At 35.4% G+C, this 26,780-nt stretch overlaps 1 protein-coding gene across 1 annotated transcript in view; it reads right to left on the reverse strand.

Annotated features, from left to right (window-relative positions):
- Positions 1 to 282: 282 nt before the first annotated feature.
- The window catches only part of LOC100540532 (huntingtin), a 33,811-nt gene continuing 7,313 nt past the window's right edge, over positions 283 to 26,780 (reverse strand). Inside the window, exons 6-30 of the mRNA XM_031553209.1 lie at positions 26,202 to 26,381; positions 24,650 to 24,826; positions 24,357 to 24,433; positions 23,046 to 23,184; positions 21,575 to 21,697; positions 19,923 to 20,136; positions 19,577 to 19,722; positions 18,860 to 19,037; positions 18,481 to 18,576; positions 17,444 to 17,631; positions 16,138 to 16,264; positions 15,609 to 15,709; positions 14,750 to 14,904; positions 14,245 to 14,384; positions 14,008 to 14,090; positions 13,069 to 13,199; positions 12,744 to 12,873; positions 11,841 to 11,996; positions 10,277 to 10,467; positions 9,381 to 9,495; positions 8,938 to 9,151; positions 8,676 to 8,781; positions 6,363 to 6,525; positions 5,585 to 5,745; positions 283 to 4,850 (exon numbers count right to left, since the gene is read on the reverse strand). Coding sequence (XP_031409069.1) covers positions 4,637 to 4,850; positions 5,585 to 5,745; positions 6,363 to 6,525; positions 8,676 to 8,781; positions 8,938 to 9,151; positions 9,381 to 9,495; positions 10,277 to 10,467; positions 11,841 to 11,996; positions 12,744 to 12,873; positions 13,069 to 13,199; positions 14,008 to 14,090; positions 14,245 to 14,384; positions 14,750 to 14,904; positions 15,609 to 15,709; positions 16,138 to 16,264; positions 17,444 to 17,631; positions 18,481 to 18,576; positions 18,860 to 19,037; positions 19,577 to 19,722; positions 19,923 to 20,136; positions 21,575 to 21,697; positions 23,046 to 23,184; positions 24,357 to 24,433; positions 24,650 to 24,826; positions 26,202 to 26,381 — 3,705 coding nt within the window. The 3' untranslated portion in view covers positions 283 to 4,636. The remainder of the gene's footprint in view (positions 4,851 to 5,584; positions 5,746 to 6,362; positions 6,526 to 8,675; positions 8,782 to 8,937; positions 9,152 to 9,380; positions 9,496 to 10,276; positions 10,468 to 11,840; positions 11,997 to 12,743; positions 12,874 to 13,068; positions 13,200 to 14,007; positions 14,091 to 14,244; positions 14,385 to 14,749; positions 14,905 to 15,608; positions 15,710 to 16,137; positions 16,265 to 17,443; positions 17,632 to 18,480; positions 18,577 to 18,859; positions 19,038 to 19,576; positions 19,723 to 19,922; positions 20,137 to 21,574; positions 21,698 to 23,045; positions 23,185 to 24,356; positions 24,434 to 24,649; positions 24,827 to 26,201; positions 26,382 to 26,780) is intronic.

Here is a 26,780-nt window from a genome sequence, read left to right on the forward strand (position 1 = left end):
TCATCCAAAAATACAGCTGTATGCTTAAATTTTGCATTTTCTGATCTCAAAGTTTTATTAAGGGTGAGTATTAGACATAATTAAAAGCTCAGTTGTGATACTTTTTTATTGCAAACAGTACTGAGATTCTGAAGCATACCTACAACTGCAGATAGTTCGAGTATTCTTGCATAATGTTAAAATACTCCATATTTGATAGCTGCTGAAAAGGAGACATCGGGGAAGAATATAGTGAGAATGCAACAAGGTTTCTTTTTTTTTTAAATTAAACAGAGAAAAATGTCTTACAGCAATAGTTGTATTTTATTTTCTCTTTTAGTTTCAAATTGCAGTATTTTCAGCATTTCTTTAAACTTAAACAGACATCTAAAATTATATGCTTTCCTTTTATTTTGAGTACAATTGTTCTTTGGGTTGGGGCTCCAAGCTTTCGCTCATCACTGCCCTCAAGCTCTATAAGACAACAGCACAGGGTGCTGTACATCACATGCCTTTGCCTTGTCCTTCGTCAGGTTGACCCAACTTGATGGTATGTGTACACAGACTGGTGGGAAATGATAAGCTCACACAAATGCACATGACAGAAAGCAGCGCATGCTTCACAAATGCTCTGCAGCATTCATACCCAGTCAACATGAATACAACTAAAACCTGGCATACTACAGAAGCTCTCCTGGGTATGACTATGGGATTCTCAAGATTTTTCAGTGGACGCTTCAAAGTAGCATGCACAAAGAGTTCACCTGAAATCTCAATATAAGAGTAGCATATTGAACTTCCCAGTAATTTTGCTACATTGCTTACTCTGGTTCTTACAGCAGCTTGTTCTTTTTTTTTTTATTTTTTTAAACTTTAAAATAAGGAAACTATCTAAATTAAAGTACTGAAGTACTTTGCTCCTTTATAACTTTTATCATCTGTATCCCTGTAACCAGAATTGTTTTAAAAATAAAAGAGCAAAGCACTTACCATTGTCACATAGTTATTTCTATCATTAGTGCAAATTTTACTTGGGATTGTACATGGAAAAAGTCTGTTTTATGCAGTGAATGTACTTGAACCAACACCTTTTACTCCCACCTCATCCCTTCCAACCACTGGGTAAGATTCTGAATGACCAAATTTAATGAGACTGCTTATTGCTATATTTATTGCTCATTATACTCTAAAAATTTCTTTTATTTAGGAAGCGTAAATGCTTAGGTATGACAGCTCCACCAACGTGTAAGACAAAAAAATACGTCTGCTGCTCTTGGAGAACTGTCTTTGCAGTGCTTCTGACACAACCTCCTTATCTGCTTTAAGAAGTTAACAGCCATTTATAAAGGAGAACGGTAAGACAGAACGCTCTTAAGGTAAATCTATTAAGTATGGATAAATGTCTTTTAATCTGAAAGCTTCCACTCATTCCCCACTTCATTTATCTAAATCTGTTCTATCATTACTTAATGCTTAAGGAATGCCCTATTTTTTAAGAAACAAAACTTCTTGGTACTGAGAAGGCATTCCTACCAAAGCAGGAGTACTGCACAGTCACTTACTTTAGGGAAGAAATGACATCTGAGTATATGCTCAAGAGAAGATTTAAATACTCTCACATTCAATTTCAACTGGCAAAATGCATAAATAGAAAATACTCTGAATACAAAATACTCTGAATGCTTTCAATAATAAATTATTTTAAATGTTTTGCATTTTTTTTCTTTAAATTCAATATCAGGATTTTCTTGGTGACCACTGTTCTGCTGTTTTGTTCTGTTGTTGCAGTCCCCACCACAGACATCTTGATTCTTGTCATTACAAGCAGAAAGGAGTGATTTCAAAACAATTTCACTCCAAAAGAAGGGAGAATGGAGAAAGCAAGGACAGGAAGAGGATAGCAAAATGTGCTGCAGGTGACATATTAGATTTGAAGCACAACTCGTGTGCCTGTTTCCATACTAGGAGGGCCCTTATTCCCTACAGGTCACTGAGAACTTCTAAAAGGAGCTGCTGTTCTTTAGAAGTTCCAGAAACATGTTTCAGGAGGTATATATATACTATGACAAATCTCCAAGAGAAGTCCAAGCAGATGGAGTAATTACTAGCAGTGAATCTATGAGTGTAAAACTGACTGCATCAGCTCTAAAGCTTGCCTAGAACTGGGTAATGCAAGTATTTGCTTAAAGGTCATTTGAGAAAAAGGGGCTTTGTCACATCAAATGCTTCTCATCCAGCCATGCTGACTGCTTGGTTCAATACACTCCTTTCAGTGGTTGGAAAGATTCTATGCCAAGTCCCAAATTGGTTGGTTTGGAAAGTTTCATAAAGGGACTAGCTCCTGTTTTCCCAAGGTAAAGTAACCAACTAGTCTGTTAATCATGAGGAGCTTAAAATTACAAAGAATTTAACAGTTTGTAACACAACATATACTGTTGGTGAGAATATGACTAACCTGATGCTTAAAAAATATATTAAAATCTATTTTAAAATTTGGAAAATAGCTTACAAAAATATCTTCACTTAAACTATATATCATACAAAAACTGACTGGTGTGTGGGTTTACAGTACAAAACGATTATTGGTGGTTACAAAAGGGAAGAGTGATCTATACTACCCTTAACGAATGCACAGGGCATTATATCTCACTGCCTTGAATTAGTCTCTTGTCAGAATTAAGGTAATTTCCAATGCAACTCAAAACTTTCAAACAGTATCTATTAAATCTTTTTCTGAACTCCTATTCAGCTTCTTTTAAAAATCACCACAGTGCTGTGGCCCAAGAAATAAGAGTAACCCAACTAAGGGCAGAAATAATTGCTCTAGATAGTAAGATCTGTAGAGAGCTAAATACAGCAATGTCTACAGTTGTTTCTACTGCCCATATTATCAGTTTTGCCTTTTCAAGAGGAAGTGACAGCAGTGGACAATTCCTTTTAAATCAATTTATGGGCAGGAGTAACAATTTTTGGTCTAGATTGGAATTAGTTTAAATACATGGGTTTAATAAATACAAATATACATATCTGTATACATTAAATGTTGTCACGTGTATAATTTCCACATATACATTATATACAGAAATACATACAAGTACATGCTCCTCCTGACAACACTATCTCATTTTTCCAAGTGTCACCAAAAGGTGTGATAAGGAATTGAAGAGAGGTTAAATATAGGACGTGACTGAAAACCCAGCTATCATTTTTCTATAATTAAAAAATTATAACAAATATAACGAAAGATGAATGCTATGCTTTCCCCAGGCAACTCACAGATCAATGGGGTTTCCTGGGTGGTAAGTAAAAGCTAAATCTGGCCTTGTGTAGTGCTATAAAATTGTTGATATTTGTACTGTGTGTCTAAAGCATTACGTGTATGACAGGTAATAAAAGCCGTTGTGCAATCTAACACCTTAGCCAGTCCCAAAGTAGACCACAGCAGCCTTCTGATTCTCAACTGCTAGTATAAATTTGTTCAAAGTGAGAGTGGTTTGAATCCAGTTGACTCCATGGTCTCAGTTAGGAAAGGTCAAATGGTTATTGACTACTGGGGAGCTTGCACTATTGTCTCTTAAATGCTGTGCAACAGATAAGAGCCATTTCTTAAGTATACAAAAGGCTGATCCAAAATAACTAGTCCTCTCTTTTACCATAACATCTCAACATAAAGGAATTCAAAAGCTACAAGTGGACCACAAGAATGCCTCCTTAATACAGTCACTCAAGACACATTAAATCAACATATTCCAGTTTTAAAGCGCTTTAAGAAAAAGTGAAATGCAAAACAAGATGTAATCTGTACATTAAGATGGAATTTCAAAAAGAACATAAATTTGAGCACAAGGAAAAATGAGGACAATACAGATGTCAAGACATTCAGTAGCGTGGCTTCTGTTCACCTTGAATTACAGCACAGCTCATGCATCACACATATTACAATTTTACATACTGTACATGATATAGAAATAGAAATATTTAAGTTAAAATTTCTTCTACTGATATATTGTACTCAAATTTTAAATCCTGAGAGAAAAAAAAAAGAAAAAAGTGTGGTTACGTATGTGCACCACATCTCCGATACCACCAACACGTGCACCACAGGATATAAGAAAGTCTGGAGAGGAATTACATGCTGGAAGTGAAACTCATGAAAGCCATCTTTTCTTGTCCTTGTTTGGGAGAGACAATTCAATAATCTCTATTTCGTACTACACAACAGTATATACACGTACATAGAACTATGAAGTTCTCTAATGAATGCAGCTTGCAATAACAGAGTGTTTCTGTCAGTTTCTTACCAGCTGCAAACACAGTGGCTTCAGCTGAACGTTAGGAAGAAGAGCAATACCAGTTACCTTGCATGTAGCACTTGCTTATAGTTTACAGTTAGTAAATCTATCTCAGTTAGTCCCAAACATCACTTGTAGAACATGGACAACTCCATCCACAGGAGCCTCGTGTCAAGAACAAAAAAAAACTGCTAGATTTTTCAGGTGATTTCCAGTGCTGCAGAACACTTCTCCTGGAAAAAAAATAAGTGGCAGGTCCATGTTTATCTCAAATGCAACCACAGATACTTCCTCGATCTCACATTTCCTATAGTTCATATCAGATTCCAACACTAGTCATGCAATTTCGTTATGCATCAGGACATTCAACATGCTGTGACCTTGTGGACATTTTGCAAACAAGTTAGGAGGCGATGATATGGGGTTCCTGGAGATGCTACCACCTCAAACACTGACTGAAAAGCCCTCCGATCTAATTCTTCATCAATCTGATGTCGGTAAAAGTCCATGGCCACCAAACAGAAGATGTTAACATCCACTTGCTCCAGTTTTCCCATTCTGCTGATAATATGTGGAAGACTGAGATATAAGTTAAGGTCATAAATGACAGAATTTGAATATATTTGGTTTACTACTTTAAACACTGCTCTCCAACGAAGTGGTGTATATTTGAGTTCACTAACAATGTGAAAAACACTTTCATGTGTTCACTGAACTGCTACTACAGGAATTCTATTTCTTCAGTAGCTTAGCACAACTTTTTATTTCCAGAAACTTACTTTAACCTAGCAGCAGTCTTTATCTAATGGAGGAAATGGTGCAATTAGACTGAACTGCCTACAGCCAAGGAGCAGTGTTGTCATGAGGAATCATTAGATTTCAGACATGATGACATATTTATTTTTTGCCCAGTCATGCAGTCATGAAAGGCAACTTTTTTTTTTAATTTAATATTTTTATTTTGTAGGAGGAATACAAAACAAAGAATTTAGAGGTGACTGCAAAGATGTCCAGTGAAGCTTTTTTAAAGTCTCTTAACATAATGAATTTCCAAATCAACCTGAACAGTCATAAGGAACAGAAATTTAAAAAATAGTTTTAGGTAACTGTATTCTCAAAAAACTGTTTAGAAGTTCTTTCTTCCTGAAACCTGAGGTTCAAGCACAGTACAGATAGAATAAAAGTTTGTTATTCTGGTTAAGGTTTCTTTTGAGTGTGTACTAAATTGTGTATTAGGCTCTCCTAAGCTATCAATGTCCTTTACAGAATCACATTTACCCAGAAGTGACACACATTCAATCTGTTTAGGATACATTGCTGAAATCCATTGACTGGTGGAAGCACTGACAAAAAAACAGGAAAGACTCCACACTGCCATTGCCACAGGTGTCCTTTGTGTGAAATTAGAGAGAGACAGCATCACCCAGTCACGGACCATTGAGGACTGTCCAGTGGTATGTAGTGTCTGGAATACCTGCAAAAATATTTTACGTAGGAATAAAGACAAGATATACAGACATGGGAAGGAGTTTAGTTTCTCTTCTAAAGGTTTACCTCATCTACAAAGCTCTGAGATTCACAGAGTTGTGGGAACTCTGACAGTGATTTTGCAGACTGGACTCAAGACACCTGTGGCAAATTGAAGTGAGTGCACAAAAAGCAAGACCTGCATTGTGTCTCTGTCTTTAATACATACAGGGCGCTGCATAGTGCATCGCTTAAGAGTGCATGGAGTCCAATGCGTAGGTGATGAAACACAGGATGCCAAGAAGCCCAACTATGTCTGCCAGAAGCTTGGCTGGTTTTATAGAACCATATCACCTGGAGTGCCTCCTCAAGACCAGAAGAATCTGAGCAGCAGAATCCCTGCTATTAATTTTCTCACTGTTTTTCCTTTATCAAGGTGATTCTAGATCCCCCATTTCCCCCCGAACAAAGTTCACAACAGTACACCTCAAACACTGCTGAACAGCTTATTAGATCTAGTGAAAATTATATTTGCCCCTTGTATTCAAGTACTGAAGACTGAAGAGCTGTCGCTTACTTAACAGTTCTCTGAAACACTTAAGGAAAAAGATAGATATACATTACCTTATAAACTACTGTTGCCATAAATTGTGGATAAGGCTGCTGATTGGATAGAAATTCTCCAATAACTTTATTCATTACATCTTGTGGAGGAAAAAAATCATCAAGGAATTGTGGAAGGATTCGGGCCACTACTCTAGCTTCAAAAGGAAATCCCTTCCTGATCCTAAAAATAATAGAAAAATAACATTTTATTATTTAATTCCAGTGAACATCTTGTTATTTTCAAATTAACTGCAATAGGAAGAATACTCTATTTTCATCTTTAGATAGGCAAGTCTTAAACAAGAATCAAGACCTCACCTCATCTTACACTAACAGTCTAGCCTAAGAAATCTAACAAAACTAAAATAAATTCTATAGAAGTTATTCCCTCACCTGCCCCTCCCCAACTTTTTTTCCACTTTCTTTCTCAAGTAGCCAACATTTTTAAACTACTGGTTTAGAAACAAGATTTCACAATACAATTGCTGAAGAAGTTAAATGAGAACAAAAAAAAAAAAGATAGGGAGATTACTACTACTAATTATCAGAGAAAAGACCATTCTCTTCAACTTCTTTATCAATGACCTGTAAAAGCAGGACTGAGCATAACCTCAGTAAGTTTGCAGATGACACTAAGCTGAGTGAAGCTGATATAACAGAAGAAAGAGCTGTCATCCAGAGACAAGCTTGCAAAGTGGACCCACAAGAACCTAACGAGGTTCAGCAGCGTCCAGCACAAGGCTTATGTAGACCAGGAGAACAAATTGAGACCAGCACTGCAAAGGACTTCGGGGTTCTGATGAACAGATAGACATGAGTGTGCGCTTGCAGCCAGGAAGGTCAATTGTATCCTGGGCTGCATCAAAAGAGGTGTGCAAGGTGAGGGAGGTGATTGTGCCTCTCTGCTCTTGTGAGGCCCCATCTGCAGTACTGCATCCAGCATCCAGGCTTGAGGCCAACAAAAAGAACATGGTTGGAGCAGGTTCAAAGGAGGCTACAAAGGCTGGAGCACCTCTCCTATGGAGAAAGGTTGATGGAAGTGGGCTTGTTCAGTCTGGAGAAGAGGAGGCTCTGGGGAGACCTCGGCTTTCCAGTACTTAAAGGGTGCTTATAAACAGGAAAGAGACTTACTTTTTATTGATAGTGACAGGACAAGGAGAAATGGTTTTAAATTAAAAAATGGAAGATTTAGATAATAGGAAGAAATTCTCTGCTCAGAAGGTGGTGAGGCACTGGAACAGGCTGTCCAGAGAAGCTGTGGATGCCCCATCCCTGGAGGTGTTTGGGGCCAGACACTCTTCTAGTGGTTGGCAACCTGCCCACAGTAGGGAGTTGGAACTAGTTGGGGATGGGCTTTAAGGTCCAACCCAAGCTATTCTGTGATTCATGATAAGCAGAATCTTGATTTTCATTCATAATATCTTTGCATATTTTTCAATCAACACCAGAATGACTAATATATAACAGAGAAAAAAATTGTAAAGAGGGAGAAATCTTCAATTTAAAGAACACTGATTGGAAAATCTTCCTAATAAACACTGCATCTGTCAATGTGCTAACATCAAATCAGTAATTGTTGTAGGGAATAATCCTAAGAAATTTTCTGCTTCTAGTATTTATTCTTGTTTGTTTTACTAACTCTTAGGAATGATTTTTTCAAGCACTGCTCCAGCTCTGTTCTGAGTGCAGAACTGAAACCCTCATCCAGTTTTATGGAAAAACCACTGAACCTGCACAAAAAAAGCCAGCCATTATGCCACAAGCTACTATGCAAAATCTAACATGCTACGCTCACTTAACACAGCTTGAGATTGTCAGATCAGAACAGGGGTTATGAAATACTTCCATTAAATGAGTTCCATGTGAATACAGAAATTTTTCTGTACCCTTCCACTGCAGTTACTTAACAGTCTTGGAAAGAGCAACATGCGGGTGGGGGAAGGGGAAAAGAGGTTTTAAACTCTTAAGGATGGTTTCAAAGATTATTTCCCGTAAACTAGGATTTATATCCTTGATTACACAGAAGACATCCTGAAAAGCACTTAAGAGTTTGACCTGAAGGGAGCTGGAAATACATTTATAAAAGTATTACAGTTTGTGCAACACTGAGTATCAGTTAGGACACGTCTGTTTTCCATTTACATTCCTGTACATTTGAGCTGTGTTCAGCAATTCCATCAGTGTTCCTGTGTATACTACAAGTATCAATTTTAAGCAATAGTAAGCAGAGAAATAACATTAATTAAATATTAGAACTGTCAGAGAAGTGAGGAGACAGTGCCAAAGAATCATTTCCCCATTGGTGCCCCATATCACATTTTATCCTCTCACCTATCAAAAAGAACAGATACTCGTTCCATAGCCACGATCACAGACTCACTGTCGGGGGCTGCAGGATTTGCATCTGTGGAACGACTGGGGCTGACTTTTTCCTTTCCTAAACCAAAATAATTTGTTACAAATTTACTGCAAATGCCAGAATAATACCTTTTTATCCTTGCTAGCAAGAACAATTGAAAAATAAATTAAAATTAGCACTGTTAGTAAGCTAGTCTTTCAGCACATCAAAAGGTATTTAAAAAACATAAAATACCTGTGTACATGCAAGTCAGCATTAGCCCAAGAGCTGCCATTGCTCTGTGGGGGCTCTGCACATTCACTCTGTCAACACTCAGTTTAACTAGAGATTCACTATCCAGCCTGGAAAGCTGCTCTGAAAGAAGGAGTCGTTCTAATCCCCTCAGGACACAATGGTAAATAATGGATGGTGTTGATTCATCGCTTCCAGACACCATGACTCCGCACATCTGAAATACAGAAAAAAGCCATCTACTTGTTTTTTTGAGGCACGTTTAGGTCACCTTCTAGCAGCATATTCTTACAACTCTTCTGTGAGGAACTGCATGTAGGACTCCTGTTTAAAGGAAGCCTGATGAAAATAAAACCTACAACACAAAAATTAAGTCAAGAGTTAAAGATACCAAGTGTTGATCCCAAGTTACATAATTACCTGTGATTGTGGGAATTACAACATACCTGTATAATTCCTGCAGAGAATTCAGGTCCTACATCAAGTGGATAGTTCTCTATCAAATAGAATGCAGCTGCACACATTACTAAGATATGCTGTTGGTTATGGACAGTCACACAACTGTAAATAAGAAAAAACACTAGTAGTTACTTACGTAAGTGATCTAGGTCAGGAATTGAGAGAATACAAACAAGCCCTAGAAATAGCAGGTATTTTTTCCATATCAAATTTATGCAGTTTTTAAACTGTAAACTGCACAATGTATCTCCAAGTGATTTGCACAAGCTATAAGAGAGCACTAGTTTTCATGGAAAGTCAGTGCAACATTCCCAAATATTTTTTCAGCAATATAATTTGAAACTATCAGTGCTTCACTTGTTTAGATGAAATTTATTCCATTACTGATGCTGCAGAGGTCAGTCAAGGAGTATGCCTCTTGACAGAAGAGTAACAAAAGGTTTAGGGAGCACAATTTACCAAAGAGACAAGAGTCTAAGAAAACAGCTTTCTCACCCTCAAGTAACTTTTTAGTTCTGAAAATAAAATCTTAAGCTGGCTAAGCTTCATTTGTAAGGTTTCAAAGAAAATGACAAGAACTTGAGCTGCCTGATACAATAACCTGCTCTAAAAAGGATTGAACATAGCAAACCATAAAGGAGCATGCAACACATGAGCATGCAACAGATCCAGTCAGACGCAGAAAGAGTGGCACTCCAAGAAAAGCTATTCCTAGCTTTTCCTAGTTCTAATAAAGCAAGCCTAGAAGTCTTATTTTTTTTTGTTAGTTTTTAAAAGTCAGATTAAAGTAAGCTAGTTTACTTAGACATGTACTCTTTCACTTAAAACAAACAGAACTTCTCACTTATATTAAGGAGATGGTGGGAGGAGGGAAAAGTCTTACTGTGCTACTGCTCTCAAATTGGAGAGTAAATACTCGCAGATGATTGGAATGAGTTGCTTTGCTGTCTCATCGAGCAGGTCACACTCAAGGATGTAAAGAATTCCATGCAGAGCCCCAATTCGACTTGGCATATGAGTGCTTCTTAAGGTAGATTCCAGCAGTCGACTCACTGGTTCAGCCACAGCTTTATCCTAGAACATTCAAAAAAAGTATTCGTTACAAATAAACACTAGTAAATCTTGTTGTTGGAAATACCTGGAAAAATTTAAGATTAGCAAAACAGAGACTGGCTTAAAATAGTACTTCGAATCAATGTCACAGGGTAATACATCAGATAAGAGATGATTTGCAGATTAACTGATTGAACTAATGCTATCAAAATAATTTGCTACAAATAATACACGCTATCTCGTAATTTATAACCAACAAAGTGTGCATAGTTATACATGCTATTAAGGATTCATTACTTATAGATCTTGGGCTGGAAACTGTCAGAATGATAGAATGACTTGTGTTGGAAGGGACATCATCAAGTTCCTAAACTGTTTTAAAAGCTGGTAAGTGCTAACAGCCTGTGTACAAATGAATACTCTGCCATCTACTCAACTAATAGTAGAGTGCTCCACTTTTTTTTTTTTCCAAAACCAATGGCACCTAGTTCTGCACATCTTTCTATCCATCACTCCTACATTTAAGCTAGTATTGTATACTTTACCAAAATACAACAACCTACTAGAATACCTAAAAACTATTCTGTACTGCTACACTTGAACAGCGAAGTCTTATTTTTCTTGCAATGTATTCTAAGTATTTAGTAGAAATTATTTATTTTACTTAATTTTGGTATTTGTGAAGAATCTAAGATACAGGCCAGTTTTAAAACATGCGATCTTAGTTGCTCCTTTTAAGCAAGTTTTGAACATGACAGAGCATGGGACAACATGCTGCTCTCAACTGGAATTAACCTTTTATTTTCTCCCACTTACAGAGATGTGCAGCTGTTCACTTGTGGGAAAGTGTTATTAACTCACTGAGTGGGTAATTGCACAGTCAGCACAGTCAGAACAAGATGATCTCTACAACTCCTTTAGTATGTCTGGCATCACTTCCACAGCATTCCTCTGTACAGGTGCTGCTGCAGTAGCTACTCAAACTACTGTCCCAAAATGTTTTAAAACATTTCTTATCATTACTATCAATACAATTTTATGTTAGTTTCATATGAAGTTTATAGAAATGCTAGCTCAAAAAGAATCTCATTTTTTTTTTCAGAAGTGGTACTCTCTGAAACGTCCATTGAAAGATACTATTCTTCGTTGGCATTCATAGTTAAAGAGAGTAACATTAATTTGTATTACTAAATGTCCATTCTCTAAATATGGAATGACAACAGAAGTAAACAAAAAGCAAGGGAAAGAAAAGAGTTACAAGACTATCAAGTTAAGTGTCTTTGTATCTTAAAACAAGAAAGATCAGCAGCAACTACCAGATTTCGCAGTGGAAGATAAGGACTAGTACACCTAAACTCATCAACTTGAAATAAATTTCCATGAGAATTTCTTACCATCCCAAGAACAGCTGCAGCCTTACAAGTGGCTGGTATCAAATACTGTATAAGAATCTCATCTTCTGATGGATGCACCTTTCGCAATTCTGTCAACGTTGTATACATCATCTCAAACTGATTTCTTTCTGTAAATAAGTCCGATACTGCCAGGAGCTATGCACAAATTCAAATGAACACACAAAAAGCCTATTAGTAGTCCCTTAGAAGAGGCATCTCCTTTAATTGTTAGCAAATATCCTTTAATTGACCAAGATGTTTGGAAAAACAATTGTTAACTTATGCAGAATTCTACCATCCATCCCAGTAAAAATTACCTTAAAATGGTCCTTTTTTTCCCCCACAAAGTTTACAAAATCAAATCCACTACAGTAAGTAGTTCTGTAAAATGAATGAATGCTGCCAATTACAATGTGTTTGAACTCCCAAAACTACGCAATACATGATCTGCAAAGACAGTTCAATGTAGGCCTCCTTATCAGCACATAATGCCTATCAAGACACATTCTTTAGTTTTGCTTTTATACTTTGTCATTTTAGTCCTTTAATACATTGGTTTTTTCACTTTTTTTTTTTAAGAAGAAAGAAAAAGCAAAACCCTGAAATCTGTTTATTGTAAACAATCAATTTTAAAAGGACTGCCACATGACATTAAGATGTCTGTAATGCAGTAGCAAAATACTCAAATTCAGGTGCTTACATTGTTTCAAACGTTGTAATGTTATAATTGTGCAAGTTATATTTCCACACTAACCATATAATATCAATGCCAAGAAAATAACTTTTTTTAAAAAAAAAAAAGCCAGCATTTCTTACGTATTAAAAGATCCTTTACAAATGATGTTTAACTCCAAAGATTTGTTAATATACACTCAACGATTCAGAACAATATTTTAGACTTACTGATCGCACAACTTCACTAATCAATATGACTGGCGTTCTCTTGTTAGGGTTTGATGGCAATATCCACTGACTATACAGTTCAAGTAAGAACTGAGAACAAGAATGTATATCTACACCAGCCCGATGCTTCCTGCAAAGCACGATAAGCAAGGGTTAAAATGGCTATTCTTAAGTTCTGTCAAAATGCTCAGTTTGAAACAGGGTTTAGTACTTATATTTTTTATCTTATTTGCATCCAGTGTCCAATTAAAAAAGCTGTTTTACTCAACTCTGAATTTTGATTATATAAAAGGTTATTTGACAAGTTAAAGGAGAGACAACGTACCTGGTGTTAATAGGAGAGGTCGGTGGTGAGGAAGGAACAGGTACATCATTCTCATCTTCCTCATCCTCACCCCACTCTTCTTCTCTCAATGGAGTGATATTATTTCCTAACCATATGGAATGTATAGAGACCTTACAGCAAGAAAAAAAAAAAAAGGGAATTCATCATTCAACATCTTCAGTCAGATTAGTAAAATTCCAGAAGTCCAGTATATTTTTCATTTAAATTACAGGACATGAACATAGCCTCAAAGATCATCTACGTGAATTGCACATCACAATTTTTTTTAAACCTTTTTCAATGTTTTAGTTGAACTCGGTATGATGTGCATACATCATTCAAAGTTAACATATTAGATCCTAAATCTAAAGCAAAGTGAAGGTATTCACAATTCATACTGAGCAAGAAAATAATTAAGAACAGTAATGACTGCAATTCAAATTAATTGCAATTTAACCTTTCTTCTGAAACGAGAACTGAATGCAATGTTAATTACTTTCACTCAGGCTATCTATAAAAAAACCTCTATGTTCTTCAGGTTTTCTTTATAAAATTTAAGAAAATCCCTATGTATTTAAAGTTAAAACAACATTGCATAGTTATCCAGTAATTTTTCTTTTCCTAAGAACAGCTGTATGCTTGCAACAGCAAATTAAAATCCAATAGCTAAAGTTAAGCCTAATACCACATGGGCTTTTTAACACACAGGGCTGAAGAGCAGAATAATTCCATAGCTGGCTCAAAGGCCAAGCACACACACAAAAGCAAAACTTCTGAAAGGTGGATTAACTGGCTGAGAGGAATCATGCAATTATGATCTACTCTTAATGTCAGAGGCCTTCATTTAAATTTGATGTTAAGCAACATTTCTCAACTGGATTTTCAAGAATTAGAAGAAAATGTAATAAAAGTCAAGTTCAAAGTTAAGTTTTAACAAACCTGCCCCAGTTTATAATCCATATCTCCTATTTCTCGTTCAGTATTGATTTGCAATAAGAGTTTTTCATGGCTGATAAGAGCACCTAAAGCAAAACAGAAGGCAATTTTAAAAAATATGTATATCTTAAAATGGCTTATTTTCTTGCAAACTGGGTTTCAAATTCCTAACAGTATCATTTCTACTTTTTAAATCTAAGAGAAATTCACTCTCTCTCTCACTCCAACAAAGGCACCTACCTGTGCTAACAGGAGAAAGTGATGGAACAGGGTCCCAAGCTTGATATAAGTGATGAGTAGCAATATTATCTCTCTTAGATACCATTGCTTGGATTTCTTGTTCAACAATTCCCCTGATAACACTTAGCTTCCTCCCAAACCTGAAAACCCAACAGAAATTGATTAAAGTAGATTTTCCCTTTAACGATTTTGTGCAAGTCTGACTAGCTTACTCTACAATGTTGTGTGTCTACACTTACTGGCATTTTAAGGGATGCTAAAACTGAGAAATGTTTAGAGATATATTCTGCACACTGTTGACTAGATTTTACATTCATTGTCTTCTTCCAGATACTGTCTTTTTACTCAGCAAGTTTATGCAATTTCTGTGCAAACAGATCCACCTTTATACATTTATTAAAAAAAAAAGTCTGTGCATATTTGCTATTGCTAGATTAAGCTAAATGTAATGACATATTAATCACAAGCATAAATTTACACATTTCGAAGTGGAAAAAAAAAATACCTTGTGTCCAGAGCTTTTAAAGCTTTGTTGCGAGGCTGCTGTTCCAAACAACTGACTGCTGGATTGCCTGCAACAGGTATTGTCATTGCACTCAGCACCAAGGAAGTTATGGCTTGTACTGCAAGAACATTAATTTGGGTCCTCTCTGTATCTTCCTGTAAAATGAACTTACTGTAATTTGAATTGGAAAAAAAAAAAAGAATCCTGAAAACCCTGAATATTGGTTTGTTACCTTCCACTAAATTACCATTAACAAGTCTGGCAACTAGACTTCTTCCTAGCCAGATATCTAGCTGACACTGACAGATGCAATGCACGCAATGCACACAAATCACTGCAAGTAGCAAAAGGGCATCCTTCCATCACTGAAATTCTACATGCACACTCTTATCCTAACAGCATTAAAATCTCAAGGTGTCCATTTCAGAGCGTTCAAATTGTATATTTTTCTTGTTAGAACCAATCCATTAGTTTCCTGTTGAAACAAAGCATCAAATGAAACCAAATCTGAGTTGAATAGCTTCTGAAGTTTCCACGTTAGCTAATTTTATTTACAATGCTTTTAGGAAAAGAACTCAAATTCATCACTGATTTTTCAGCAGCATTTTTCTGGGTATCTTTAACTAGATACAGTCATTACTCTAATGCTGCTTTCAAACCACAATGGTACAGATTCAGTATTTGTCACCACTGATAGATAGGTCTAAACTCACATGGACTTGCAGACAAGAAACTAAAACTAGAAGTAGTCTCTCCACTTTGGTCACTACTTTTCTGTTTGACAGACTTATTAACAGAAACAGTTTTCCTTAGTTCCAATTAAAATTTAATTTAAAAAACATTCAGTGAGCAACATTACCTCTTGTTGGTTCTCTTCTTGGTCCATTACAATAGGCTGAGTTACAAGTACACCAAGTAAAGTCGCCCAAGTCTCTTCAAACTGGGTACGGCTGATCCATCCTAAGAAAACACACAGCAACAGCCATTTGTGTCTTAATACAGAACTAAACGTGGAACATTAAACCTGTAGAAACAATGTGCTATTTCATACTGCTTCCTCTTCAACTGAGGATTTTTGTAATCATTACAATTTAATTATAAATTGTTTATTTTAGAAAATAAAAAATTGGAAGGACTCTGAACAATATCATCTTCAGGTTCTTTTTTTTTTCTTTCCTATTTTTACCATACATACAGATATTTTGTCCAGTGTTAAAAAAGATGACATCTATCAGGTTTTCAAAATAGAGAAGCATCCAAAAAGCTGGACTTTTTTTTTTTGAGGTCTGATGTAGCAGCAAACTCAGTTATCTGCTAACTTCACAACTTACTGAGGGAAAATAAGAAAAGTAAGAGCCAACTGCATTCAATTTTAATTTTGTACATACCGAGTGTATTAATGCGATAGATGAACTCTTTAAAGATTTCTTTTTCTTGAAGAAATTCTACTGGGATTTCAGGAAAAACTGTGCCAAAGTCACCTGCAGGCTTTGGCGACCAGCCTAATTTCCAGACCTGGTGAAATACAAAGAAAGAAAGATTCTTACTGTTCCAAAACAGTAATAGCACTAACATGACAATAATACTTGTATATAACCATTCAAATGCAATGAGACACAAATCACTAAAATAATTCTCCAAATAAAAAAACATACAGAAAGATTACATAGCTAATGCAGGTAGCACATTTTGCACTTTTTCTCTGCATGTTTCTCACTATGAATTAATTATTTAATCCTACCTTCCAAGTTAAAGCATTAAAGAAAATGTTGCTGTCACATATTGCAGTTTAAAACTTAAGTTATGCTAAGTACTAGGTAACACCTGAATTGAGTACAGTAATACAGGGATAACAAATAACAGATGGCTAAAGAAGCATAAAGATGCATCTGAGAATGGCCAAAGAAGTCTTGATTTATCAAATTAGTATCTTTTGCCATCCCCTCATAAACACAGTGCTGAGAAACTCTACACAGGGATCAGGAAATCTACTTCTGCTTTACTTCATAAGAACTTGGACACATTTCAGATGATTGTTTTTAATGTATCAACTTGAAATCATTTCACAACATTAACAATACATTGGAAGTAATCATGAAGTGTTATTAAATCCACATTGTGTCTGCCAAAAAGGAGAGACTGAAATACTTTGTCCAAAGGATCTACGGTGACTTAGGAAAAATGCACAATCTAAAAGTACCTGCATGGTATGCCATGGTACCACTATTAAACATCTGAGTTGATTTAGACTCTGGGATCATCTCAGCATCTTTGCATCATTGTGGTACTTACTTAGCATGCCATCAAATAAACTTGTGAATCAATGTCACAGACATCCATGTATATTTTGCACTCTTTCCAGGGTTAAACAATTTTGCAGGACAGAAGGAAATATTAAACCCTATCAAAAATCCCAAATCCTTGCCTAATTTTCTTTCAATTACTGCCTGGACATTCATCCAAGAATGTAAGGAGCGAAATTACACCCCATTCTAGTTAGAATTCTTACTTCATAACTTTATTTTATATCTTTACAATGCTCTACTATTTAGAGTTTCAAAACCTAAACTGGGTGATCAAAGTAGATACTGATCGAGTCCTAATAATATGTAAGTTAAGATGCAGTCTAGTTTGTTTATGCAAAAAGTTCTCTGGAAGCTTTTACAGCCTGAAAATTAAACATAATGAACATACCAAGGGAGGCACTCTTGTGTAACTGTTCACTAGAGGCAGCCTTGCTAAACTGATGATGATATTCTTGAGGACAGGAGTGAGAAATGCTGGGATACTGCTGTTTCTATGATGACCCAAAGCCAGAACAGTCTGCAAACATTCCACCATCTCAGCTATCATTTCACAAGCTGCAGTAATGTGTTTCACTTCTTTTGGGGGAGAAAAAGATATTTATTTTATGAATCTATTCAAAACACACCAGTTAAATTCATATAAAAAGAAGTGTAAAAGCTTAATTAAAACATATGCCAAGAAGTACAAAACCACACTAAGGACAAAGACAAAAAAATGTTCTACAGCAGTTAGCTAGTTAAAAAAAAAAAAATACTACCACCACCTTCCCTGCAATTGTTTGTATTGCTTGCCAGTCTCAGTGCTAGAGAATATCAATAGCTGAGATCGGCCAGAAAAACATGCAAGAAAAGCAGAAAACATGCAAGTTTCTTAACCCCACATTGAACAGAGCTTTTCTTACAATGTAAAGTGATGAAACTCACTTATCTCATAAGAAAGCACTTTCATAGCTGGCTCTGAGCTAGATCTGATAAACAGGTCGATTCTCTACATGGAAATGAAATCTTACACTAAACAAGCACAGCTGGATATAAAAGACAGTGCTAACCATTTTAGAGGACTTGACTTTCACCCAGTACCGTACTCCCATTAGAGTAGAAAGGCAGAAAATGAGTCTGTCATTTGTTTTTAAATATTAATTTTTAGATCCTACCCTCAGGTGAAATTTAAAAATCCTACAGCATTTTAAAAAGCTCAGTCTGCAGCATGCTGCACAGCTGACAAAACTGCCTAAAGAAAAATCTCCATTAACATTTCAAGCTTTCAAGTAAAAAATATATGTATGAAAACTGTCAATCTATACCTGATAAGCATTTATCGAATAGAAGTAAACTTTCAGATGAAATCTTGTTTAAAAAAATCAGTAATTGAAATTTTTCTTTTGTGAAAATCTAAAACAAATGTGGAATTCAATGTTTACTTACTGTGCATGTTTGAATCAACTTCATTCTCACTTAAGCCTTTTGAAGCATTCTTCTTTCTTTCTGGACTAAGAAGTTGATTTCCAGGTTCAACTGCAACTGAATTTAGACAAAAATATATAACAGTAGTATCTTTTAAATATCCTACATTCCATATTTTTTTTTAATTCTTCTTACTTACAACTGTTAAAAATCTACATTTCCAAGGCACTTGCTGAGATCAAAAATAAACACAAAGTTTTAAGTGTTAAATTAAAACACTAAAAATAAAGTGCCACAGAAATGACTAGAAAGGACTCACAGGATATACTGCAAACACCTAGCATTGAATCAGTGGAACTATTTAAGAATTTTTTTTCACAGCTGTTCAAATGGGACTCACCTGCTTCTATGATAAACTTAATGCAATTAATTAAGGAGCAAGCATATGTCACATTAACTGCAGAAGCCAGCAAATTCCAGAGGTTAGGCTGCTGTAAAGTCAGACAGCAGCAATCCAGAGCAGCTTGCAGATCTATACTTATTGGAAGTCGGTCATGTATTAAATGCCATGTTAACGCCTATGAAAAAATAAACAATTGCCATTAGAACAAAATTCTCAAAGCATATGAATTTATAGTTGAAGGTTTTTGTTGGCTTCTGGTGTTTTTGTTTGTTTACAGCAACACATAATATATATATTTTTCATAAGTTGTACAGAAAAAATGATTTTGTTTCTTGAGAAAACAGAAAAGTACAAGAAAATTAAGAGCATTAAACAGAGGGGAAAAAAAGAAAGCAAAACAAAAATAAAAAAAATAATTAAAAAAACAAACAAACAGATCCTTGTCTACCCAGTGTACCAGAAACAGTGCAGGGCATTTTTCCAAAATGTCAAGATCATTGTATCTTTCAGTCGATTTCTTTTTGTAAAAAGCTACCCTTGCCCAATAAGCCCATCTGATTTTCTGGCACAGATCAAGTAAAAGAACCACTGAATAAACTTCTGCAGTAAGACAAGTTGCCCAGATCAAAATTCACTCCATAGTGATCAATTTAAGTCAAAGTTGGTTCCCTCCCAATATTTCTTCACATCTTTATTTACGCTTTAGTTTCCTACCTCTATTGACATCACGACAAATCTCAGGATGTCATCCTCTTTGTCAGGAGGAACACGGAGACTGGTTGGTAGTTTTGAGAGTAACAACAAATACTGAGCGAGCGCACGACAAAGCATCATCACAGACTGATACATCACCTCATCGCCTACGAGACAAGACAGGATGTAATCTACAAGTCTGAGTTTTTCCGTCAATAAATGTTTTCAGAATTATTTCATAGGCATTTTTATGCCAAGCATCTTAACTTTTTTTTTTTTAAATAGTAAGTTCATGTATTGACAAGCCATCTGCAAACTACCTTTGTAGAGGAGAGAATAAACTTAAAGAGACCATTATTTCTATTACCAAAGATATCGTTTAGTTTTTTCCAGTAGGCCGATGGCTCAGTTGGCAAAAGTGGTTGGAAAACCTGGTGGCTGGCAGGAAGGTTTAATACAGTGGCAGACACGTGATCCAGTGTCACTCTCCGAGCTGCTTCAAAAAGGCTACTCTTCTGGTCTCTTGAGATTTCACTCATGCCAAGGCTTAAACAAGGTGCTAACAAGCTCAGGTTGAATTCCTGAAATTAAACAGTAAATACAAAGTAAATAACCTGCTTTTAAAGAAAAGCAAATATTTGACAGAACTGCTCTCCCCAGTTAATATAATAGTAAATTAACAGTTTATTAATTTACAAGACCTCCATTCTATTATGGTGTAACAACACCATAACTGAGATCACATTTGTCTTCAGTTTAAATTCTAAACATCAATATCCTTGTCTGGAAGGGAAAAATCAATATGGCCAGTACAAGTTTTCAGAACAGAATATGAATAAAGCTGCTGAACTGTACACAAAGAATCTTCAGCAAGATTTATTTGTTGATAAACTGATTCTTAAAAAGATTTCAACATAAATAAGTGCAAATTTCTCAGTGGGGAAAACAAGGAAACTTCTGCTGTACTTCCCAGATAAGTTATACTCCTGTTATGCAAAGCATAACATAACTCTGTGTATTCTGCCTGAAAACTTAATGCATTTCCCTTTTTTCTTTTTCTCTAACCTTATACTCAGAAGTTATTTAAAAACACTTTTGCTGAAACTTTCCAAAAACATATCAAGGAAAATGAACAGCAATTCAGCCCAAAATATTAAAATTTTAGAAATATTAGTTAACAGAGGGTTGAAAAGTGCAAGCTCTATCAGTTGTTTGGTATGCATGTTTGGACAAGTCACTCTCCGAAAAACAAAAAAAGAACTACCACCACCATCATGACCCATTTCATAAACATCACAGGAACTTATATCCTCTTTAAAGAAAAACCAGTAGAAAAAAATAAATTTGAAAATAAAACTATAAGCTCAACTTCACTTAAATTCATGTTTTGCCTTCTCCAGAAGTACCTCTAGTAAAATGAATCTTAAATTCTAAAACATCTGAAAGGTGTAGCTCAACAGTGTGACTCCACAGGATCTATATTTGAATATTACTCATTTCTCCTCAAAATGAGAAAGTATAAAATCTTTTTAAATAGTTTCCCACTATCATTTCAGCATGCCAACAGTGAACGTACTGTAGAGAATTTGAGCAAATTATGCTCTTAATAAACCCAGCTATGTGTCACTACAGATTCACCATCTGTGTCACGAGAGCTATATTAGAAGCTAGTATAGATGATCAAAAGTTTCAGAATCACCTGGTCTTGTAAAAGGCTGTGCAACAAAATTATGTAAAATGACAGAACTGTGGATATGTAAACTTGCACCTCACTTCCACTTCATACACACAATCTGCACTATTAGAAAACTATTAGCACCATTGCTAGACAGAGCCAGAAAACATTCAGCATTTCATTTCCCAAACCTAATGAAATCCAATAGGTGAAGAGCTAGCATTACATAAATCTGAAATGTATGTATTTAAGAATCTAATGTATTAATACTACCAACTAGAATATCCAAAACAATTTAATACAACATCTTCAGCTGATACTGTTCCATCAGACAAAAAAGTTACCTTGCTGTTCATGAAGGAGTTCAGGTCAGGCTGAGGAATTCTGTTTAACAGTTCTGCACCTTCTAGTAGTGCTGAGTCAGACTTGATGCAACACTGAGACCTCACTAGTGACATATACCACTCCTTTAATAATCGAAGAAAATAAGTTCATTACAGATTTTATTTTCACAAAATTGAAACAATTTCAGGAGTGGAGGGAGAACTGCTTAATGTCATTTAATTGTGGTTAAGAAATCTTTAGGCTACATTAATGTCAACAACAAGAACAAAAAAGAAACTGCAAAAAAAAAAAAAAGCTATGAGAAAATGCAAAATAGATGACTGATGAACGGATCATCTTCAGATAAACAAACAAGTTATCTATTTCCATGGAGTCTACACAAGAAACAAAGCCAAAAAAGCTTAGCATATAGCATACGTATATTAGGATTGAAAAGCTGATGACAGCATTTAGAAAACCTGGAGTATTTGGTAGTCAAGTATAATAAAACAAAAAAATATTGCAACAAGGAAAAAAAAGTCTTCAGAATCAGTGGCCTATCATATCAGATGAAGACAGCATCTACACTGAAAGATGCACTGAAACAAATTAAGACTTACTCCTTACATTTATAGTGCTGAGCCTAGAGAAATAAGTTAAAAATATAACTAATTTAATTGAAGAATATGAAGAGTCAACTTTTTTTTGTTTCCTTTATCAATTAATGGACATCCAGAATCAGCTGATACTAATCAGAAACTAACTGTGGAGGAAGCATATGAAAACTTCCTTTGTGCAAGATTTGAAGTTACACAGAGGAAGACGACAGAAAACGAGAGGTCAATGGTTTCCGGGCACAGCCTTTCCTCCTACTATCTAAGTTGTTCTCAGTCCTTCTGTTAAGTCAGTGTGTTCCACAACTCACTTGGACGGCTCTAAATTATCAGCTAATCAGTAATTTTTGCCATCTCTATTAAACCTGTTTAAAGTTTCTATGCATCGCTATAGAACATGACGTAATAAAAGGAGAAATGGACTGGAAACTGGAAAGAAAGGAAGATAAAGACCTCAAAATTCTCTTAGCCTTCCATCCTGCACTGAGGTAAATGTATCTAATTACATGTCAAACAGAAATTCAAAAAGAGAAAACCAGCTATTTTCAGTCAACAAATTAATAAAACTGATCACTGCTGGAAACACATCAAGAAAACAGATGACAGTATATGTCTATATGAACCTTCTTGTAAATCTTTCCTCTAATTTTGTGGAGAGAAAAAAAACTTCATAGTTTTTCATGGCACCATATACATAAGAAATATGCATGCACATTTTAATTATTAATCTTTAGCCTAACAGCTATCACATGAAATCATTCACTGATCCCTATTTGAGATTGACAATTTTAAGAGCATAGTAAAAATAAGCTGCTATCAAATATGTCATAATAAGAAGAATACTTTTTGAGCAAGGCATTTCTAAATAGAATCTTACTTTATCTAGAATTACATTCTCTAAACCTGGTTGGTCTTCTCCATCTAGTGGGTGCAAGGTAACCAGAGGTGAAGGACTAGTTGTGTCTGGTGCCACCATAAGACGAAATCTATCCAAGAGTGAGTAAAGTCTTTGGTGTCTGAAAATAAAAACAAGCGTCAGCAAAGAGCTAACTTAGTTTCATAAAGCATTTAAAAAAAGAAACTCATCCAGTGAACTAATGTTCATAACTGGGACAGAAAAGCACTAGCATCATGAGATTTTTGCTGGATCATCCACATGATGTAAAACTGCAAAATTCACCAGCTACCAACCGACAAAAAAATCAATCCTGTACCACCAGCAATAAAGATTTGATTTAGACTTTGAGCTTGTACATGCTTATGCATAAAATGCAAGCTGTTCAATTTCTTTAAGTAGTATACCTTTTTAGTGAATAAGAATAAAATTTAACACACAGACTTGACTGCATATGAACACGTTCTATCAGATTCCAAACAAGAATCCACTTTAAGAAAACGGAGTAAAAGTAAACTGATATTTAAGATTAAGAATTTCTGTCTGTGGCTTTAAAAGCCACTGCAATCCATGTTTTCTTTTTGTTTCTTTTTCTGATTCCAGTACTGCACTGGTACTGTAAAAGTCATTTGGAGATTCTGACTGCTATTATATTGTTAAGTTAAATTTCCTAAGTGAAGGCACATTGCTATCAATCTACCACTGTCTTAGGCTTCATGTTCTTTACCCCTACTTCTATTTCCTATTTCAGTCAATAGATATCAACCTCCGATAGCAATGACATCAGGAGAATTAAATTACTCTTTCCATCATTGAGTAAGGCTTTTGAAAGGACTTTTGAAAGAAATGCTTTGTTCCTTTTTATAATAGTAGTTTACTTATAAACAACACGAAGATTAAATCAGTGAATGGAAAAAAACCAACAACTGGAACCAACAAAATCTGAGGAAACAACTCTGAGGAAAATAAAGTTGTTTTCACAGCAATGTAGTTTGTGATTTTTGCCAAAATTAATTGGGGGTAACTTTTAAAAGTTAAATACTTCTAAGGTTTGGGATAAAGAGAGTCTGCTGTCTCTGAGCCTTTGGCTTTCCTGAAGTTGCAAAATGCATTTAAGTAGTAAACTCATACAAGCAACTGTCTTTGAGTTACAGTAAGCATGAACCTTATATGATGCTTTACTCATTTCACCTCTTAACAGGATTCACTATCTTAGCTTAAAAAAACTCAAACCTATCATAATTGCTTCTACAAAATTCCTTAACTTGATATTTTAACAGGTACCGGCATTACCTCGTTGCTAATCCACTGTTTTGAAGGTATTCCTGAATTCTATCCAGTTCTTCAACTGGTAACTGAGTAATGCTGTTCTATAGGAGTCACAAGAAAACAAGTAAAATACACATATGTACTTAGAACAGATTATGAGATTTATATGCTGATAAAGTGAAATGCAATCATTCATATCTATATATATTATAAAGTATTATTTTTCCATAGAAGTAACTTTAATTTAAACACTTACATTTGATTGTTATTGCTAGCACTACCCAAACTGATTTGCAGATAAATGTATTTATCTTTACCTGTAAAGTTGCAGCCAAAAGCATTTCTACCCGACGGCAAGCCAGTGTGTCAACCATGCGAGCTAGCACACGGAATGGAGTACAAAGAAGCTTATCAACATACAATGTCAAGACTGCTCCAGACTGGCTGAGATGTATCCCCTCTAAGCACTGTAAAGTCTTCTTCAGAATCGTAGGCTAAACATCAAAAGAACACAAAAAGGGAACATTACATATCTAACACTGATGGCAGTAGGGTTAATAGGAGGGGGTTGAAACAAAATAAGTCAATCAATTGGAATACAAAGAGCTTAAAGGAAAAGGTACTTATAAAAACACTACAGCAGACAACAAACTGACCAATATAATCATCTGTAAGCTAATAAGTCTGAGTTACTGAGTTACTTTATATGAAGGCTGGTTTGTTCAGTGATTAACTGTCAGAACAGCAAGTACAAAAAAAGAGGAAGAAATCAAAATAAGGAAAAAAACAGAAGTCTTAAGCAAAATCACAGAAAGATTTGAAAGCTGATAAACCTGAACCAGAGTCAAGACATGAATGCAAGGGTCAAGAAACGCGTAAGGGATATTTGGAGCTCATAATCATAGAAACAGTGATGCATAATTATAAAGGAGCACAAGGAAATTTATATACACATTTTTAAGATGCATTCTAAAGTGAAAAAAAGACAAAACAATGACTTATGGTGATATGACTTTTTTTTTTAAGAGCGGACTGTGAACATTAGCTGTTTTAATTTTACAGCTTCCTTCAAAAACATGCAATTAATTTTACCTATTCTCAGACAAGCATACTATAACTCAGATTTATCTCATCTTAAAAGCATTTTACTCAGACACTAAGGGCGCTACAGCAGTTGTAGTGGACTTGTCCACAGACAAGAAGAGAGAGGAAATTTTACCAGGTTGCTCAGGGCGCGGGAGCATCTCTCACCATTACCTCTAAAAGAAACCCAGGAAATAACTGTCTCACTGAGCTAGTTCCCAAGAGGGATGACAACCCTACATCCCTACAATTAATCATCCACTCCTTTTAATTTGGAAATTACAATAACCAGCAGAAATCATAAGCTGAATTTCTGAAACTTATGAAGAGTCCAGCGTCAAGTCCCTGTAACTTCTGCACCAGATTAATGAGGGGCAACTTGAGTTTGCAAATAATTTTCATGCTGTTAGGACCTATGAAGATGGACTAGCTCCTGTTCCCACCTTTGTGGTTAGTAGTAGTCATCAAGGTACTGAAATCGAAGTTGGAAGTTAATGCTTTATTTAACTCTCATATTTATTATGTAGAATAATAAAAAAGGAAGAACAGCAGCTTAATCAACTCTAATATAATTTACAGATTTGATGAAATGGAACACACCTGATACTGAAGTTGCCAATCTATTATAAGGTTCATTTCTTGCTGGTTTTTTTTTTTTTAAACAGGCAACTTCAAAAATAACATTACAATTTGATAGATGACACAAATGTTAGAATCTGCATACTTAACAGTTACAATTACTAGAATCTAAGTGATTTCTTTCTTAAAAAGTTAAGTTAGACTTACAGCTGCAAGATTCTCACACCGTGATTGAATGGCCTGGATGAAGAGACCACTGGCTGCTGAATTTCTGTGAACAGCACTAATGAAGTCTTGTACTGGAGGCTCATGGGATAGATTAATCAAGTCTTGAACATGATTCACAATAAGCCAAGTCAAGTGTTCTGAATCATGTAGGTTTTGACACTGAAAGGGAAAAAAGTAACGTGCATAGTAAGTATCTAATTACTAAACACGATCTGATACATGAAGACTTTTATACATAATTCCAGTAATTATTTTAAAATAATGGTACAAAGTGTCCATATTTTAGTACTGCCACCATTACTTTTAGATTAGTTTTTTCATGTGCTTTTGAGCTTGTTCAAATTAAAAGTCATAATGAATTTGTAACCAGCTTTTTCAGTATCATTACACCATGACATGAAAAGGGAACACTTTGAAGCTGTATCATGGGAGAGTCACACTGGATAACAGGAAAAGGTGAGAAGGTAGTTAAGCACTGGAACAGGAATCCCAGAGCAGTGGTCAGAGCACTGAATCTGCCAGAGTTCTAGGAGTGTTTAGGCAACGCTCTCACACACA

The sequence above is a fragment of the Meleagris gallopavo genome, chromosome 4, assembly GCF_000146605.3.
Source record: "Meleagris gallopavo isolate NT-WF06-2002-E0010 breed Aviagen turkey brand Nicholas breeding stock chromosome 4, Turkey_5.1, whole genome shotgun sequence".
Taxonomy (NCBI): domain Eukaryota; kingdom Metazoa; phylum Chordata; class Aves; order Galliformes; family Phasianidae; genus Meleagris; species Meleagris gallopavo.